General features: G+C 49.0%; 10 protein-coding genes across 10 annotated transcripts; 2 read left to right on the top strand and 8 right to left on the bottom strand. All coding sequences in view use genetic code 12, as the record gives it.

Annotated features, from left to right (window-relative positions):
- Positions 1–1752: 1752 nt before the first annotated feature.
- LODBEIA_P21190 (uncharacterized protein) lies at positions 1753–2202 on the bottom strand (the record flags this gene model as incomplete). Its single annotated transcript, XM_066972083.1, has 1 exon — positions 1753–2202. The coding sequence occupies one exon, from the start codon at positions 2200–2202 to the stop codon at positions 1753–1755; it is 450 nt and encodes a 149-aa protein (XP_066829057.1).
- Positions 2203–3379: 1177 nt separating this feature from the next.
- Positions 3380–4420, bottom strand: LODBEIA_P21180 (uncharacterized protein; the record flags this gene model as incomplete). Its single annotated transcript, XM_066972082.1, has 1 exon — positions 3380–4420. The coding sequence occupies one exon, from the start codon at positions 4418–4420 to the stop codon at positions 3380–3382; it is 1041 nt and encodes a 346-aa protein (XP_066829056.1).
- A 235-nt stretch (positions 4421–4655) lies between these two features.
- Positions 4656–6164, top strand: LODBEIA_P21170 (uncharacterized protein; the record flags this gene model as incomplete). Its single annotated transcript, XM_066972081.1, has 1 exon — positions 4656–6164. The coding sequence occupies one exon, from the start codon at positions 4656–4658 to the stop codon at positions 6162–6164; it is 1509 nt and encodes a 502-aa protein (XP_066829055.1).
- LODBEIA_P21160 (uncharacterized protein) lies at positions 6161–7471 on the bottom strand (the record flags this gene model as incomplete). The annotated part of the gene is made up of 1 exon (XM_066972080.1): positions 6161–7471. One exon carries the CDS (start codon positions 7469–7471, stop codon positions 6161–6163), a length of 1311 nt encoding a protein of 436 aa, XP_066829054.1.
- Positions 7472–7490: 19 nt separating this feature from the next.
- LODBEIA_P21150 (uncharacterized protein) lies at positions 7491–9173 on the bottom strand (the record flags this gene model as incomplete). The annotated part of the gene is made up of 1 exon (XM_066972079.1): positions 7491–9173. The coding sequence occupies one exon, from the start codon at positions 9171–9173 to the stop codon at positions 7491–7493; it is 1683 nt and encodes a 560-aa protein (XP_066829053.1).
- Positions 9174–9727: 554 nt separating this feature from the next.
- On the bottom strand, positions 9728–10237 carry LODBEIA_P21140 (uncharacterized protein; the record flags this gene model as incomplete). The annotated part of the gene is made up of 1 exon (XM_066972078.1): positions 9728–10237. The coding sequence occupies one exon, from the start codon at positions 10235–10237 to the stop codon at positions 9728–9730; it is 510 nt and encodes a 169-aa protein (XP_066829052.1).
- Positions 10238–10425: 188 nt separating this feature from the next.
- On the bottom strand, positions 10426–10743 carry LODBEIA_P21130 (40S ribosomal protein eS25; the record flags this gene model as incomplete). The annotated part of the gene is made up of 1 exon (XM_066972077.1): positions 10426–10743. The coding sequence occupies one exon, from the start codon at positions 10741–10743 to the stop codon at positions 10426–10428; it is 318 nt and encodes a 105-aa protein (XP_066829051.1).
- Positions 10744–11565: 822 nt separating this feature from the next.
- On the top strand, positions 11566–13083 carry LODBEIA_P21120 (uncharacterized protein; the record flags this gene model as incomplete). Its single annotated transcript, XM_066972076.1, has 1 exon — positions 11566–13083. The coding sequence occupies one exon, from the start codon at positions 11566–11568 to the stop codon at positions 13081–13083; it is 1518 nt and encodes a 505-aa protein (XP_066829050.1).
- Positions 13084–13133: 50 nt separating this feature from the next.
- On the bottom strand, positions 13134–14633 carry LODBEIA_P21110 (uncharacterized protein; the record flags this gene model as incomplete). The annotated part of the gene is made up of 1 exon (XM_066972075.1): positions 13134–14633. One exon carries the CDS (start codon positions 14631–14633, stop codon positions 13134–13136), a length of 1500 nt encoding a protein of 499 aa, XP_066829049.1.
- Positions 14634–14787: 154 nt separating this feature from the next.
- LODBEIA_P21100 (uncharacterized protein) lies at positions 14788–16377 on the bottom strand (the record flags this gene model as incomplete). The annotated part of the gene is made up of 1 exon (XM_066972074.1): positions 14788–16377. The coding sequence occupies one exon, from the start codon at positions 16375–16377 to the stop codon at positions 14788–14790; it is 1590 nt and encodes a 529-aa protein (XP_066829048.1).
- Between the last annotated feature and the right edge of the window lie 171 nt (positions 16378–16548).

The raw sequence follows: 16548 nt of genomic DNA, 5'->3' as shown, positions 1-16548 counted from the left end.
GAGTTTATGTGCATCCTTACACCAGAGTTTATGTGCATCCTTACACCAGAGTTTATGTGCATCCTTACACCAGAGTTTATGTGCATCCTTACACCAGAGTTTATGTGCATCCTTACACCAGAGTTTATGTGCATCCTTACACCAGAGTTTATGTGCATCCTTACACCAGAGTTTATGTGCATCCTTACACCAGAGTTTATGTGCATCCTTACACCAGAGTTTATGTGCATCCTTACACCAGAGTTTATGTGCATCCTTACACCAGAGTTTATGTGCATCCTTACACCAGAGTTTATGTGCATCCTTACACCAGAGTTTATGTGCATCCTTACACCAGAGTTTATGTGCATCCTTACACCAGATTTTATGTGCATCCTTACACCAGAGTTTATGTGCATCCTTACACCAGAGTTTATGTGCATCCTTACACCAGAGTTTATGTGCATCCTTACACCAGAGTTTATGTGCATCCTTACACCAGAGTTTATGTGCATCCTTACACCAGAGTTTATGTGCATCCTTACACCAGAGTTTATGTGCATCCTTACACCAGAGTTTATGTGCATCCTTACACCAGAGTTTATGTGCATCCTTACACCAGAGTTTATGTGCATCCTTACACCAGAGTTTATGTGCATCCTTACACCAGAGTTTATGTGCATCCTTACACCAGAGTTTATGTGCATCCTTACACCAGAGTTTATGTGCATCCTTACACCAGAGTTTATGTGCATCCTTACACCAGAGTTTATGTGCATCCTTACACCAGAGTTTATGTGCATCCTTACACCAGAGTTTATGTGCATCCTGGGGGCCATTTTGCACCCACACCAATACACCCAACCGTGATGCTGCTGTTGATCCCATAATGGTATCACTGTACTGGCTGAACCCTCTATAGACCATCTCACCCAGTTAGCTGATAAGGCAAATTCAACATTTTTGCATCTATTTCATCCAAAGTTCCCCGTATGGGTACCTCGAAATGAAACACCACCTACATATGACTTAACCAATGGTAGTACCTGCTTTGAGCTGATAGCTAAACAACTACCTGTAATCCTATGTGAAGTTTATGTCCTCTACGTCATAGGTCTCTGCTCGTCACGGCACCTATCTCACTCATATGGTTACTTTTTTTTTTGTGGACTCCAGTCGTGACCTTCGCGTACCAATTTGAACCCCATACACCTGAACTTCTAGCTACGGTCAACTTGCAAAAGTAGGGGCTCAAGCGAGCACAAACAAGAGCACTTCATTCGTTTTTGCTTCAAAGAGAAAGCTTCCCAGTGTGAGTACCTCGAAATGACAAAACTTACCCAGCTCTTGCTTGTCATTAATACCCCAGATCAGTACTACGTATTAAGTGCTACTTGGCACGCGCGGCGTGATTAAGAAAGGTGGACCTCGACTTCAAGAGCTCAGGAAATCAACATGCACTCGACTAACCACCCGCTCTTTTGCCCTTCACCATTACTCTCCATTGCTGAGGGGCTGTGATTTACACTGGGATTCCCCCTGGATCTACGCAACAGACTGTACTTGTAATTTCGTTCTGCGTGAAGCAATCTGAGTCATCTAATTTCGTTGTTTTTTGCAGCAAAATGTCTCAAAAATAAACCTGTGAGAAAACTCAAACTAAACAACTTATACGTTTATAAAGATTTATTAATTACGATAGTTTGTTAATGGCAAACTCATTTCAACTGATGTATTAATGATATGCCTACAAAGACTCAGAGTTCACTGTGTCTATTGATCAATCAACGGCGCGTCATATCTCACCTCGTGGTAGTCCCAAAAGAAACTCAACTCTGTGGGAACACTCGAGTTGCATTGGTCTCGCCTCGAAACAATCTCCACAAACTCCTCCAATGGACAGCTGAATCCAACCCCGCTGGTGCACTTTGGGTACGGAACCACTGCATCATTCATAACAAACCGCACATACAGTTGGCCTCCGCACTGCAACTTTTCCATGTAAGTTCGGCCTCCCTGGGGGAACATCTCGGCCGCGTTGTAGGGATTGGGCAAAACAACATGCGCCGGTAACGCAGTTTCAAGCTCGACCAACCCCATAGACGAAAAGTAGATCTCCATATCGGTGTCGTGGGTGAACATCAACCATGTCTTGTGCTCAGAGCTGCCCTGTAGTAGTTTCAAGGACGCGGCTACCATCGCCGAGCCCACGGTGGTGCTCATGTTGTTGCCCGGGCCGATCTGGTAGTAGTTTCCGAAATCCGTCCTGTACCCGCTCTTGATATACTCCTCATTGGTAAAGAGCTCTGCAAAAGGCGACCAGCCCTTGACGTTAATTTCCTCTCTACTCTTCGACTCTCCACCCAATCACTCCAGTTGCTGCTACTGGTCTTAGAGGGACTTTCTTTTTGTTCTCTGTCTCTCTTTCTCTCAGTGTCTACATAGTTGAGTCTCTTACGGAGCCAAATGGCCATTTTGCAGCCACACCAATACACCCAACAGTGATGCTACTGTGGACTCCATACCCGCACTGAGAGGACACTTTGCAGTCCAGATGGAAGTCCAATAGAACCACCTAGTCTTTTGCTCTCTATTAATTATTTCGTTGTTGAATTTCCCTCCAATTTTACGCAACATTTCACTGTGGTTCCTGTGCACCTACTCTCTACACTTCTCCGCACTTCAATCTCCGTGTCACGTGATCCAACCACCACACTAGAAGCACCCACAGACGTCACCATCGTCCTTCCTCCACTCTATTGGCTCCCTTTACGGTCAAAGATCCTGGCTCACGCCTCATCTAGATTGCTGCTTTACTCTCCTACATGAGTACATGTCATGTCTTCTGTTCGTTTTCAGCGCTACCAACTGCTTCACGTATGCTTCCCGCTCCCCACTGTCTGCACCTGTGTCTGTTTTGGGCAAGTTCACTTCAAAGTCCACTTGCTTCTAAGGCACTGTCTCGTATCAACAGCTAGAGCTTTGTAGTCAAAAACGTAGTCACTTCACCGAGTCTACAAGTTTTTGCCGCATAATCTGGCAAAATTGTCACCTTGAGGGCGAATTACAGTAGTATCGACTATGCAGTACATAACAAAGCTTTCAAATACACCAGAGTTTTAAAACATGCTTTGGTCTTATGCAGTGACGACATCCGCAATGTGTCTAGGGAATCCGAGAGTCACGGCATTCCCTTGCAATGTCACTGGTATCGCCTACCTAGTATGTACATACCAAGAGCTGTCAATTGTGGTGCTACTGCGTGTATATTGTGGCCTCGGGGCCCCTGTCTACGCTACTGCCGGCACGTGCATATCACGTGCATTGCAACCCAACGGACATCACAACATCTTAGCACACCTGCATTTTGATCTTCCACTGGCTATAGTCTAAAGGTGGCTCATCCCAAACCGTTTTTCCTGCGCTTTGCCAAGGCGTACCGCATCGACTTTAACATCCCCGATGCAAACACACCCTTGATCGCTTGCACAACCGAACTATAAATAATCGTCCTCGTGATCAACTGCTTGATATTGTAGGCGAGGTTGCGGTCGGTGGCAATCTCCTTGATGGACGACTCCGGGTACCGGCTGTATAGCTGCGTGCGGAACTTCAACGGTAGGCACGAGATGAGTTTGATCTTGGCACTGGCGTTCAAATTGGTCTTGAAAGTTCTGTCTTTGTCATCGTTGTTCGTGAGTATGAGGTAGTTGCGGTGGATAAAGTAGTCGAGTATCGGCTGGTAGAGTTTGCGAAAGTGGTGGAACTGCTTGGAGACAATGTTGCGCACCTTGTTCGGGTTCTCGCCTCCCACGTACATGCGGAAATCGCCCAAGTACGACAAACTGGTGATCTGCTCGTAGAGTTCCCTTTCGGAAAACTGGTTGGACTGGATCAAAAAAATCGCTATGGTCATGGCGTTCTTGAGGTTGTACTGGTTCAAAAACTTGACCATGACGTCGTGTTCTTTGATGTAGTTGACCGGTTTCTGCATCCGCCCTGCAAAGTAGAGCGACGACCACTCGCTCAAGTCCATGAGTGCGCTCCGCTCGTCCACCACGCCGTACTTTGTCACGTGGTTCTGGATGGAAACATAGGGGTTGAAGAAGATGCCCTTGCCCTGGATCAAGTTGATCCACATGAGCGATTTGGCCGAGTAGTGTCCCGGGTTCTGCTGTAAGTTTTCCCTGTGGAACTGGGCCGAGTCCTTGACCAAAAAGATAAAGTCCAACTGCTTGGTGTCGGATCTGTCTCCCGTGTCACTGCCGTACCCGTCTTGCGGAAGAATCCCCGAGCCGTAACCAATGGCCGCCTCAATTGCAGGCTGGAAAGAGTCAACAATGTTTCTGAGCTCGCTCTGTGCTTGCGTCTCTAGCGTCTGATTCTCGGCACAAAAGTCCAACGGTATGATGAGTTTTTCAAACCCGGCAGCCCCCTCCATGATTATAGGGCGGTAGTATTGGTCGGAGTACGGAGTCGTCCGGGTATAAGCATGCCGGCGGGCGAGCCGCCTGGAATAGATGCTAAAGTGGTGGCCAATGCGTCGTGGACACGTTCGTATCATTGTTGAGTCAACTAGACGCCTGGTAGTGAGTGAAAAAAGGTTCAAGAAAAATATAAAAAATTTTGAAAAATTTACAGGTCCCCACGCGAGTGACTAATAAGCATCACCATTCATGTCGGCACAAGCATACAGGTCCACTAGATCCACCACCCACGAGGACCTCTCGTTTGAGGATGTTGTCATGACCGGGTTGGCGCCCGATGGAGGTCTCTACTTGCCGTCGGCGATACCCAAGTTGCCCCCCAGCTTCATCACCAAATGGAAGGACTTGTCGTTCAACGAGTTGGCTTTTCAAATCATGAGGTTGTACATAAACGAAGCGGAAATCAATGACTCAGACCTAAAGGATTTGGTTGCTAGGTCGTACTCCACATTCAGGGCAAAAGAAGTCACCCCCTTGAGGCAGTTGGACGAAAACCTCTACCTTTTGGAGTTGTTTCACGGCCCAACGTACGCCTTCAAAGACGTGGCGCTTCAGTTTGTCGGCAACTTGTTTGAATATTTTTTAGTGAGACGCAACAGTGCTAAAGCCAAAGGGGAACCAAGAGACATTGTCACTGTGGTTGGCGCAACATCAGGAGACACTGGCTCGGCAGCCATCTACGGATTGAGAGGCAAAAAGGACGTTTCGGTGTTCATTTTGTACCCCACGGGCAGAATCAGTCCCATCCAGGAAGAACAAATGACCACTGTGGAGGACTCCAACGTGCACACTCTTTCAGTCAACGGCACATTTGACGATTGTCAAGACATTGTCAAGCTGATCTTTGGCGATAGGGAGTTCAACGACAAGTACCACGTGGGTGCGGTCAACTCCATCAACTGGGCGAGAATCTTGGCTCAGCAGACGTACTACTTTTATGCGTACTTTCAGTTGCAGAAGCTAGCACCAAGCAGCAAGGTGAGATTTGTGGTTCCCTCTGGTAACTTTGGAGACATCTTGGCAGGGTACTATGCCTATAGGATGGGCTTGCCCGTGGACAAATTGGTCATTGCCACCAACGAGAATGACATCTTGGACAGGTTCATGAAGTCGGGGGAGTATGCCAAGCAGCAGGGTGTCGGGGTCAAGGCCACCTACTCCCCAGCAATGGACATTTTGATCTCCTCCAATTTTGAAAGGTTGTTGTGGTACTTGATCAGGGACAACTTGACTGGTGGAGACGACGCAAAAGCCGGCACCGTGTTGAACCAGTGGATGACAGAGCTAAAAACAAAGGGTAGCTTCACCGCGCCAAGTGCGGTGGTTGACCGTGCCAGGCTGATTTTCGACTCGGACAGGGTCTCCAACAATGACACCATCGCAGCCATCAAAAGGGTGTACTCCGAAAGCCCTGAAAAGTACGTGATTGACCCACACACGGCCATCGGAGTGGAAACGGCGTACCGGTTCCTTGCAAAAGAGCCGGCGCAGTACATTTCGCTTTCCACAGCCCACCCTGCCAAGTTCTCGGAGGTGGTGAACAAAGCGTTGGAGTCGTTTGAGGGCTACTCGTTTGAAAAAGACGTGTTGCCCGCAGAGTTGAAGGCGTTGAGCAGCAAGGAAAAGAGGTTGAAATTGATTGACGAGCCTAGTGTGGAGAAAGTGAAGCAGGCTATTAGAGATGAGTTGAAGTTTTAGACCTTTTTGTTTATAGTGACTTGTCCGTCGACAATGTCGACTTTGTAGCCCACTTGTTGCAATACCTCATCATCGACTGCCTTTGTCGCTTCCAACTCTGCTACAAACTTTTGGTTCTGCTCGTTTTTTTCCAAAAGATACTTGACGCAGAGAATCGCTTGCTCTTTGATGAACGGGTTGTTGTTGTCGATCTGGCAGTTGGAAAGGACCAAGCCCAACCCCGCCAACTCTCGCACTCGTTCTTGGGTTGTAAATGACTGGTAGGAAAGGTACGAAAGGATGGTGATGATCATCCCCTTGGCGTTGGAATAGCCAACCGCTTGTTCAATCTTGGAGGTCATGGTCACTCGTTGCACGTTTTCATGTATTGTTTTGAGCACGTGGATGAGCAGCGGTAGGAAATTGGAGTCACTGCGGAGGAATTTAATTGAGTGGTGGTATTGTGCAAGATCTGATATAATGTGTAGTGTGTTTAAAACCCCCGACTCCAATGCGTCGTCCTGAATGGTGTCACTGTTCAACCGCTGGCTGAAACTCTGGAACGTGGTCACGGTCCAGTCCAACAATGCAACTAGCTGGTAGCCACTCCAGTCGTCTTTGGTCTGAACAATGTCGGAGGTGGCACCAAGCCAATCCATAACACCTGCATCGTCTTGTGTTTTGATCCACTGGCCAAAACTCTCGTGCGTGACAATGTCGTATATCAAGTGGACGAGCATCTTGGAATCGTGGTCGACTTTGTTAAAGTCAATACCCTGGTACAAGCGGTACACGTTTTTCATCACATGGTTGTCCTTGATGTGAAGCAATGTAAGTAAGGTTTGATTGGTAACATCTGGATCTTCAGTGTAAAACTGCCGGAATAGTAGATGGATCACGGGACGCTCAAACAGGCTCCTAGCTGACCCAAACAACTTATTGGTTTCGTTGACGTATTCGTTGCGGGGAAAATTGGCAAGTGCCTCCCAGTAAACAAGCCGGATCTTCTCCGTCCACTCACTCACTGGTAAGGAAAACTTTTCCAAGCTTGTGATGACCCGGGGGTAGAACTGGTGGTCCAATACTCGAGAGAGGTTCCTCACCACCAATAGCAACCCACGGTATAATCGCAACTGGTATGTCTCATTCTGAGGTGTATACTCCAAAACTGTTGTGACCGAGCTGGGGTGTAACAACTCTTTTGTTTCGCTCTCCGAGGTTAGCTTCACCACCTGCGCCAACTCCGCCAAGCGCTCGTTGAAATGAGAGTCGTCCGAGTCTCTAAGCTCTTGTAACACCTGCTCAGTAAGCTGATCAAGGGAACTCATCTGATTAAACACTACACGTCTAAAAATGTACAGGCGGCCTTTCTGCGTCGCACCCGTGCGGATTGAACAAACAAAACTTCGGCACCAACGGAGACACAGCAAAACCCAAGGAGACCAAATACTCGCGAAACTTTACAATACGCGTCGACATCTCGTACAACCGAAACTCGCCGCTTGCGTTCTTGTTGCCACTCCAGAGCGACTCTCCCAACGCCGAGGCCCGTGGCCAGATCTTGCCTGTCAACACAGCAAAGTCCACTTGCTCCGACCATAACACCGCTTCTGCGCCAACAACTAGCTCCTGCTCGCTCTGGGTCAAGTTGCTCAAAAAGTCAAACGTGTAGATCCTCTGCCAGGTTTTATACGGACCGCACCAACTGCCTCCCTTACAGGTATTAAACTGAGTGTTTTGCGGAGCGTCGACATACTTCCAGTCGTTGGTCAAGAATCCGCCGTAGCCGCAGTCGAGGTAGAGGTGGTCGTACAGGGACACAACCACTTTGTAACCGCGCAGAGTCAAGTTTTTGATTCCGGAGCCAGTGTGCCAGATCTGTAATGTGATGTTGCCCGGTAGTGACTCGACAGCCCCGTCTGCCAACAACACGTCGTCCCACATGATCAATTGTCTCTCGGGGACCGAGTTGTACATCGGCAAGGCGCGGTCAAGGTAGTGCTGGGTGATATCACTCAAGGTGGCATTGTCGTACCATGAGTCGGGATAGCAGTTCTTCTGAAGCTCGTCGTTACCCACGTGGAAGTAGTGGTCGCGGAAGACATTGCTCAACTCGTGGTAAACATCGCCAATGACGGTGTAAGTCTCGTCGTTCATGATATTCAATTGCCCCGAGGGAGGCTCCACGCCGGCATAGTTCCAAAACTGGTCGGCACATTCCACGATGTTTGGGTCCACTTTTCTCCACCCGGCTCGAGCGTGTCCGGGCATGTCAATCTCGGGAACCAATCGCACTCCGCGCGCCCTGGCAAAGTCCAATACCGAAACCAAGTCCTTTTTCGTGTATACTTCGCTCGCAGAGTAAGCGTCTTCGGTCATCTCCGGGTAGCTATCAATCTCCACCGGCCAGCTCTGCGAATCCACCAAATGCCAATGCAAGGTGTTCATTTTGGCAAGGGCCATGACTTCTATCTGCTCGGTGATTTTGTCCACAGGCAAAAAGTTCCGAGCTGAATCGACCATGAGCCCGCGGTGTTTGAAGAGCGGGTAGTCGTGGACATGCACAGACTGCTCAACCAAGTACTGGCCACACTGGTAAACCACCATTTGTTGTAGTGTAGTTAGCGCATGCAACGTGCCCCAAATGGTTTCACTGGAGATGCTGATCCCGTCCTCGTCAACGTTGAGCTGGTAGGATTCGTCTACCCCAAATTGCAAATCAGCATCGTAATCTGTGATGTTCACGGTGACGACGTTTGGAGCCAGGGCTTTTGACTCGGGACAATGTGCTGTGACGTTCTGGTACAAGTATGGTGACCATTTGACGGTTTTAATGTCATCAACAGCTCTCTCAAACGCCTCCTGGACCAAGCTGTTGTCCCCTGCTTCCTCTTCCAACTCAATGTTCTCCAAGTCGATAACGATTGCGTTTTGGCCGAACCATGTCACGTTCTGCGGGCGTGGTAACGGATCAACCGAGACTGCAAGCACCCTGCTGCATAATAAAATGTACCAAACGAGACCGAGCATTGACAATACCGTAAGCTTACTGATAACAGTTGTAGTAAATGCTTATCCTTGTAAGGATTTTGCTCGTTTTTTATATTCCACTCTGGCACCGTTGTGATCTCCTCCAGGACATCCATTTGCGAGTGGATGCTGTTTATCCGCGACTCGCTATTGTTTCCACCGATTGGTCACGGTTCAAAAGCTGAACCGTTGCACCCACGTTTTCATTTCCTAACCGCTAAACTCTGTCAAAACCACTTTCACCAAACCAATGTTATGGGTTGATTGTTTGTTTTCTTGTGCGGTCTATCCGTGTTGTAGTTTACCGCCGCCATGCTGAACGCGTCACCGGCGTCGCGCATCACTTTCCGTAGAAGAGGTGCTTGAAGTATCCTTGAGCCCGGGTCTGTCTAATCTTTTGCTTTTACCAACACAATGTCGGCTTCCCCGGCACCCACGAAATTCTAAAGTTCCAGGTTGTGTCTATTAAGATCTATATCTCGATTTATCCCACAATATGATGCGTCTTCCTCCCCTAATGGCAACCACTTTTGATGACAGGTTCGATTCTGGCCTCATCGTTGTTGTTGTTTCAACTGTTTTTCAAACGCACCAATCATGATGTTGCTAACCTGCGGAGCAAACATGGAACTGAGATGGTTGTACAATGGGTTTCGAAACTTGTACGTGAGTTTGAAATCGACTCGACACTTTGGGAACTTGCTCGTCGAAACGTGGCTGAACACCCACTGCGTTTCAAGGGTCTCAAACAACTCTAGCTCAACACTTTTGGCGTACACGTTTCTGTTCTCCTCGCAGTGGAGTTTGCATACAAACCGCTCGGTAATGTCGTTCCACCCGATTTTCAAACCAGCTCCCGAGGGGAGATTGCCACCATCCCTGCTTGTAATGAACGAGTCCTCAACAAACGGCACAAAGTTCTTGTAGTTGTCCACCCTGCTTACGATGTCGAAAACCTGCTCCGGTGAGCCATTGAGGACCCGTGAAATGCTATATGACTGGGGCTTCGAAGAGCCAAAAAATGCCCTCTTCAACACCAACGGGCGACTCGTTCGTATCATCATGTAGAAACAAGAAGGAGTGTTTGGAGCTCTCGTTTTTTTTTCTCTTTTAATTTCACGTCGAGGCACCGAAAGAGGCCATCTCGGTGGGTTGAAGAGTACTAAAGCTACACTGAAGCTAACACATTATGGTTTTCAAAATTTTTTGGTCGTAATATACAAATGCTAGCAAGAGCCCACTACACTATCAATTACTGAGCACGAGTGTAGATGGCTTGTTTGGAGTGCTTCAAGACCGGGGTAATGATTCCGTCGTCCTCCAACTGTCTCAAAGCAACACGGGCAAGCGAACCTCCAATCTTCAATCTGTCAACCAAAACGGAAACGGAAACGTACTTGTAGGTTGGGACATCCTTCAAGATTCTGTCGTATTTCTCTTGGTCCAAGATGACAATGTGCTGAGCCTTGTCCTTGACCTTACCCTTGTTCCACTTCTTTTTACCTTTCTTACCACCGGCCAAGGCAGCAGCAGCTTTAGCGGCCTTAGTTTGTTGGATCTTTGGCGCCATTCTAGTGTGGTTGTTAGTAATCTGAAAACTGTGGGACCCGGGAATTAGCTGCGATATTGGGAGCCAGGCGCTCTATAAAGACCTTTTTTTTCGACAAGCATTGTCGCCGCTGGTTGTTCAGTGCACTGTCAAAGGTTTTGTAGTTTCATTTGCAAATAAATGGCCCCCAGGCATCTCCAATGTAACTGTCAATATGGCCTCATCTTGGCTCCCAAGTTGATACACCGCTGTGGCATTGGTCGTAACATACTTCTATAGTTGCTTGTGTACTATAAAGATGAGCTGGTAGGACGTATTTTTCCAATCTGTAAGGCGTAAAATGGTGAGGTCTCTCTCTGGCTTTTTTTTCTCTGCAACTAGGAGGAAACGGGGGTGGTGTGTGCGTCCCACAAATGGCACGTGAATCCAGGTCAAAGACCTATTTTGAAAACAACGCAACCTGTTGCTACTACTGCTAAGATTCAGAAGGGGACTTTTGCAATGGATAGGACAGCCACTTTTCAAACCATCTCTGTTGCCTATTTTGCAGCACGGGTCTACATTTCCCGTTGTGTTGTATCACACCTCGTGCTTCACGTAGCGTCGCTTCCAACTCTTCCCAGCACCTGTTCTTGAATCTCCTAGGCTGTGGTAAACACCTCACCTCCACCTCTCCATGCCCACCTCTTTGACCTTGGAGCTGCCTTTACATTCTCTGGGCCACCTTCGAGAACGCTATTGCACAGTTGGTAGCTCCTGATTTTGTGGTGGGCATCACCAACATAGATTGCGCCAGAGACGGGCAATTGGAGCAGGATTATAGATTCAAGCAGCAGCAGCACCATGACCAAGAGGCAGGCCGCGGAGCAGATCACTAAGGATGCTTTTGATGACGACTACGAAACAAACGAGGCCGACGCACCCGCCCGTGCCACCTCGGAAACTTTGTCCAAGAGAAAGATCCTAAAGCCCAGGGGGAAGTTGAATGAACCGAAAGGAGAATCACCTTTCTCAACTGCACTGCAGTTTCCAAAGCCACACACAACGTTACCAAACTCGCCAACTACAACAACTTCCCAAAAGACTAACAAAATCCGTGCCTTGAATGAAAACTTTGTCAAGAAAGTCAACGAGTCTCACATTGCCAATTCGATTGTGGACTTTACCAGCATAGCCGAAGCCTATGTGAGATATTACAAAAGCATCGAGAGCGATACCAAAGAGATACCGGCAGAAAAGATAGAGCAGACTAAAGACGGGCACGACGATGCAGAATCGGAGGAAGAATCGGAGGAGGAGCCGCGCAAGCCCGAGGTCAAGATTCAGGGACCGCTGTTTTCTTTTAGCAACACGTCCTCTACAACCAGCAAACCCGCGTTCACATTTGACCCAAAGAAAATCGCCAAACTAAACGAACGAGATCCGGATGACTCCGATGACGAGCTAAAGGGGCCTACTTTCAATTTCAGCAAGCCCATCGTGGATAGTGTTTTCAAGTTCAAACCGAATGGTGCAGACACAAACAACGATACAGCCAAGGGCGGTACTGAAAAGTCATCGCCTTTTCAGTTTCCCGCGTTGTCAAAGCCGCTGGTAGCCAACACCTTCGGCGGGTTGCCGCAGCAGCCAGAAAGTAATGCACCTCCAAAATTCAATTTCAGTGCAAATCCACCCAGTTCTTCCGCTTTCAATACGGCCAACACCTTTCAATTCGGAAGCGCAAAGCCAACTGCATTTACCAAAGCTACAGCACAGCCCACATCCTCTCCTTTCCTGTTTGGTAAACCAGCAGGTGAAAACACCACGGCATCGCCCTTCCTGTTTGGCACCCTGCAGAAACCAGCATCTTTCGGGTCTACAAACCAAGCGGATGCAAACCCGTTCTCAGCACCCACCAAGAGCACGTCCACTGTTGCGGAACCAGAGGATAACAAAGCCGGCGAAGACGAACCCGAAGTGGAAGGAAACTTCACCCCCGTGGCTGAAATGGGCGAAATGAAGCAGGTCGAGACGGGAGAGGAGAACGAGGAGACAAAGTACACCATAAAGGCAAAGTTGATGGAGTTTGACCAGTCAAACAAAAACGAGCCGTACACCCCCAAAGGTGTGGGACTTTTAAAAGTCTTGCGCAATAAAGACACTGGCAAGTCGCGGATCTTGATCCGAGCCGAGGGCAATTTCCGTGTCTTGCTCAACACGACCATCTCCAAGGACATTGAGTACACCCGGTACGGCCATGGGTCGCTAATACGATTGCCAGTGTTTAGTCCCGAGGGCAAAATCACCACCTACTGTATCCGTGTCAAGGATGCCACCGGCGGCCAAGAGTTGCTAAAGCAAATCAACGACGCAAAGTGTTGATGAAAAAGTAATGCATCGTGTAATAATAATAGTAATAAGATATATACAGGTTATTGTTTAGACTCACCATCTTTCTTTCCATTGTCAAAGTTCAAGAACTTGCCCAAGACTTTGCTTATTCTCGCCAACTTGGAAGGGTGAAGATCCTTTTCATCCATATCGAGCACTTTCTCCTTGCCCAGGTCGTTCTCAAGCTCCAACTGCCAGTCGGCATCGGTTCGCTTGGCGTTCTTGTCGTCAAATGCATCCGCCAAGGCTTCAAGTAGCGCGGTCTGGGTCGGCGTTTCCGGAACGAGGGTCTTGACATGCAACACGACATCGAGATCGCCTCTGTTGTTCAAGTTGCCATTCACGGGGACACCCCTTTCCGGTATCACGAGCTTGCGGCCGTTTTGCACCCCGGGTCTGATCTTGAGCTTGATCTTTTGCCCGTCCAAGGTAGGAACAATGATCTCGCCCCCTAAGGAAGCCGTGGTCATCAAAATCTCCTTGTCCATGACCAAGTTGTTCTTATCACGGGTGAATATGGCGTCCTTCTCCACATTGACCCTCACTATCAAGTCTCCATTGCGCGTTTGGTTGTACTCGTCTTTGGTCACGTATGGCGCATCGCCGCCACCGGGGATCCGAATCCGGGCGCCGTTGCTGATCCCTGGAGGTATCTTGACAGTCGTTGACTTGGGGATCTCCTGCACGCCATTGCCATGACAGGTACCGCACTCGTCGGATCTGGGTATAGTCACGCCAGAGCCGTGACACGTGGGGCAAGTGGACGCCATGTGGAACCCACCCATGACGTGTGCCGTCTGTCCGGTTCCGTGGCAGGTGGGACAAGTTTGCTTCTTGGCTCCTTCTTTCAAGCCGCTTCCGTGGCAGGTGGTGCACGAGTCGAGAACCTTGTAGTTGATAGTCACCGATCCGCCAAATATACTCTCCTTGAACGGTATAGACTTCATAACCTCGACATTGTCCCCAACATGCTCCGTAACAAAGCGCGCACCTCCTTGGCCTCCGCCTCTCCCCGAAGCCCCCCTCCCACCAGCAAATGCTTCCCGAAACAAGTCTTCAAAATCAAACCCCATATTGCCAAAGGGTCTTCCCCCTGAGCTTGCACCGCCAAACCCTGCAAACGGATTGCCTCCTCCTGCGAACGGATTCTGTCCCTGTGCACCACCACCAGCACCAAAGGGACTTGGATTGCCATTCTCATCAAATGCACTTTTCCCAAACTGGTCATACTGCGCTTTCTTTTCCTTATCTCGCAAGATCTCGTAACTCTGCTGAATCTTGTGGAATCTCCTTTCCGCGTCCTTCTCCTTGTTGACATCCGGGTGGTACTTCTTGACGAGGTCGTAATAGGCCTTTTTGATCTGCTTGGGATCGGCCGACTTGTCCACGCCTAGAGTCAGGTAGGGGTCGTAATCAATCAATAGTCTGCCTGTCGATGCATGGAACGCCCTTCGAAACGAGCACGACACAGGGCGTGCCTTTAACAACCGCGGTCTAGAGCATGGGGGATGAAGGTTCAAGACAGTCTTTGGTATTCTCATGGTCGACTTGGCTTTTTGCCCTGTCAAAGTAGACCGCGTTTAAAACTGGCCGATGCGAAGGTATTAAATCTAGGTTAGACAGTATCGTAGAGAGAAGATGGGAATTTTCCACAAAATTCCATGGAAGAGAGGTCACGTGACGCGCTTCTGTATTTTACACCCGCTTGCCATCCATTTCTCGAGCTACGGTACGCCACTTACAAAACACCTGTTTAAAGAAGCGCACTCCCATACCGACGTCTTTGTACCCGGCGATGCTCCGTATGGAATGCATGCTGAGAATGGGGAGACCCACGTCGATGATCATTCGTGCCCCGTTGACACCTCTCTGGCTGCTCGACATGATCGGCCCGATGGTGCCTCCGGACCGCGAGTCGTTTCGTATGTGAAACTGCTGCAACTTTACTCCGTCCAAGTCAGCCACTATTCTGGTGAGAAACTCTTTGCCCAAAGAGTCGCTCAATACGTGTGCATTCGAGTCAAACTTGATCGACGGCCCCGTGTTTGGTAGCGGGAAGTTGTTCTCCAAGTAGGCCTCCTTGAAGTTTGGATTTAATGCATGCGTGACATCGCTTGATAACAAGACGGTGTTTGTAGTCAACTGCGCAACGGCCTCCGATACGGGGAGCTCTCTGCACCTGGCAGCCACTACTGATCTTAAAGTGTCAATCAAGAATCCTCCACAAGCCCCAGTCGAGGTCAAACTGCCAACCTCCTCGTTGTTTGCCAAGTATACCCCGTTGAGTGCTTCCGAGGTGGAGATGTCCTTGTCTAGGAGAAATTGCTGACTATATTCAATGAGACCGTAGATGGAATCGAAAGCACAGAGCCTGTCGTCCAAACAGCCCAGAAATATAAACTCGCGATTTACTCCTCCGCGACAGCTGGGCTGCACATCGACTAGATCCAAGTCAAAGTCAACTATCGAGCTCAAAGAAACCCCAGCTAGGGCGCAAATGTACCTTAGCAATCGCAATGAATGTCTTGCAAAAAACTTGCTACCTAGCTCTTCCTCCGTAGGTACTAGCTCGTCGTCCGAACGATGAGCAAAAACTGGAACGGCTTGGGTTTGCTTGTTGTAAACAGCCGTATCCACGCCAAAATGCGGTGCTAGCGACGGAATCACCGCGATTGGGAGCGGTGCCGAGTTTATCAACGTGCGCTGCACACCTTGCGGTGTCTGCACGAGCACACTCCCTGCAAGCCCAAGGTCCCGGTTGAGCCAGTTGCTGTTCAAGCTGCCAGAGTAAGGTGCCACTCCTATAAGATCGTACCCGTCCACCCGCAGCTTCAACAGACCACGGGGATTGACCTTGACACTCAATGCGTCGCAATGGCTTGCAACAAAGCAAGATCCCTTGCCAGGTGACCATTTCCCGCCAATGACAAATGCAACCAACGACTGGTCACCGTTGCAAGTGTAGTAGAACCCAGCATCGAGCTCTGCAATGGCCTTGTTCTGGCTGATGGACTTGAACCCGTTATTCTCCAAGAGGGATTTAAAGTGCGAAACAACGTGGTAGGTGGTGGGGTTTGTGTTTATGAAATCAAGAAACTGATCAGCATAGGCCTCGTAGTAACTGGCAAGTGGGTCATCAGGTGCTGGTGCTGCCGTGGTGTCATTATCCCCGTTCTCCTCTTCCGCTTCAATTGAGTCTGCAGTTGACACTCCACTGTCTTCCACTGACGAGTCACTATCGTCTGCCACGATGGACCACTCAGTGGCCACTATCGACCGCTCCATTGCGCTATCTATTGCTCTTGTGTCCTAAACCAGGGTCGGTTTTAGCATCCAGATGTGTTTATGCTGGCACTCCGTCTCCCACCGTCCCCCGCGAAAAAAAAACCCCCCCCCCCCTCGCAAGCGCGGTTCATGATAATACCTACACTTTGATCCTTACATTAACAAATTCAC

This window comes from Lodderomyces beijingensis, assembly GCF_963989305.1.
Source record: "Lodderomyces beijingensis strain CBS 14171 genome assembly, chromosome: 2".
Lineage (NCBI taxonomy): Eukaryota > Fungi > Ascomycota > Pichiomycetes > Serinales > Debaryomycetaceae > Lodderomyces > Lodderomyces beijingensis.
Note: the sequence above shows the minus strand (reverse complement) of the source record. Positions and strands in the feature narration are given on the sequence as shown.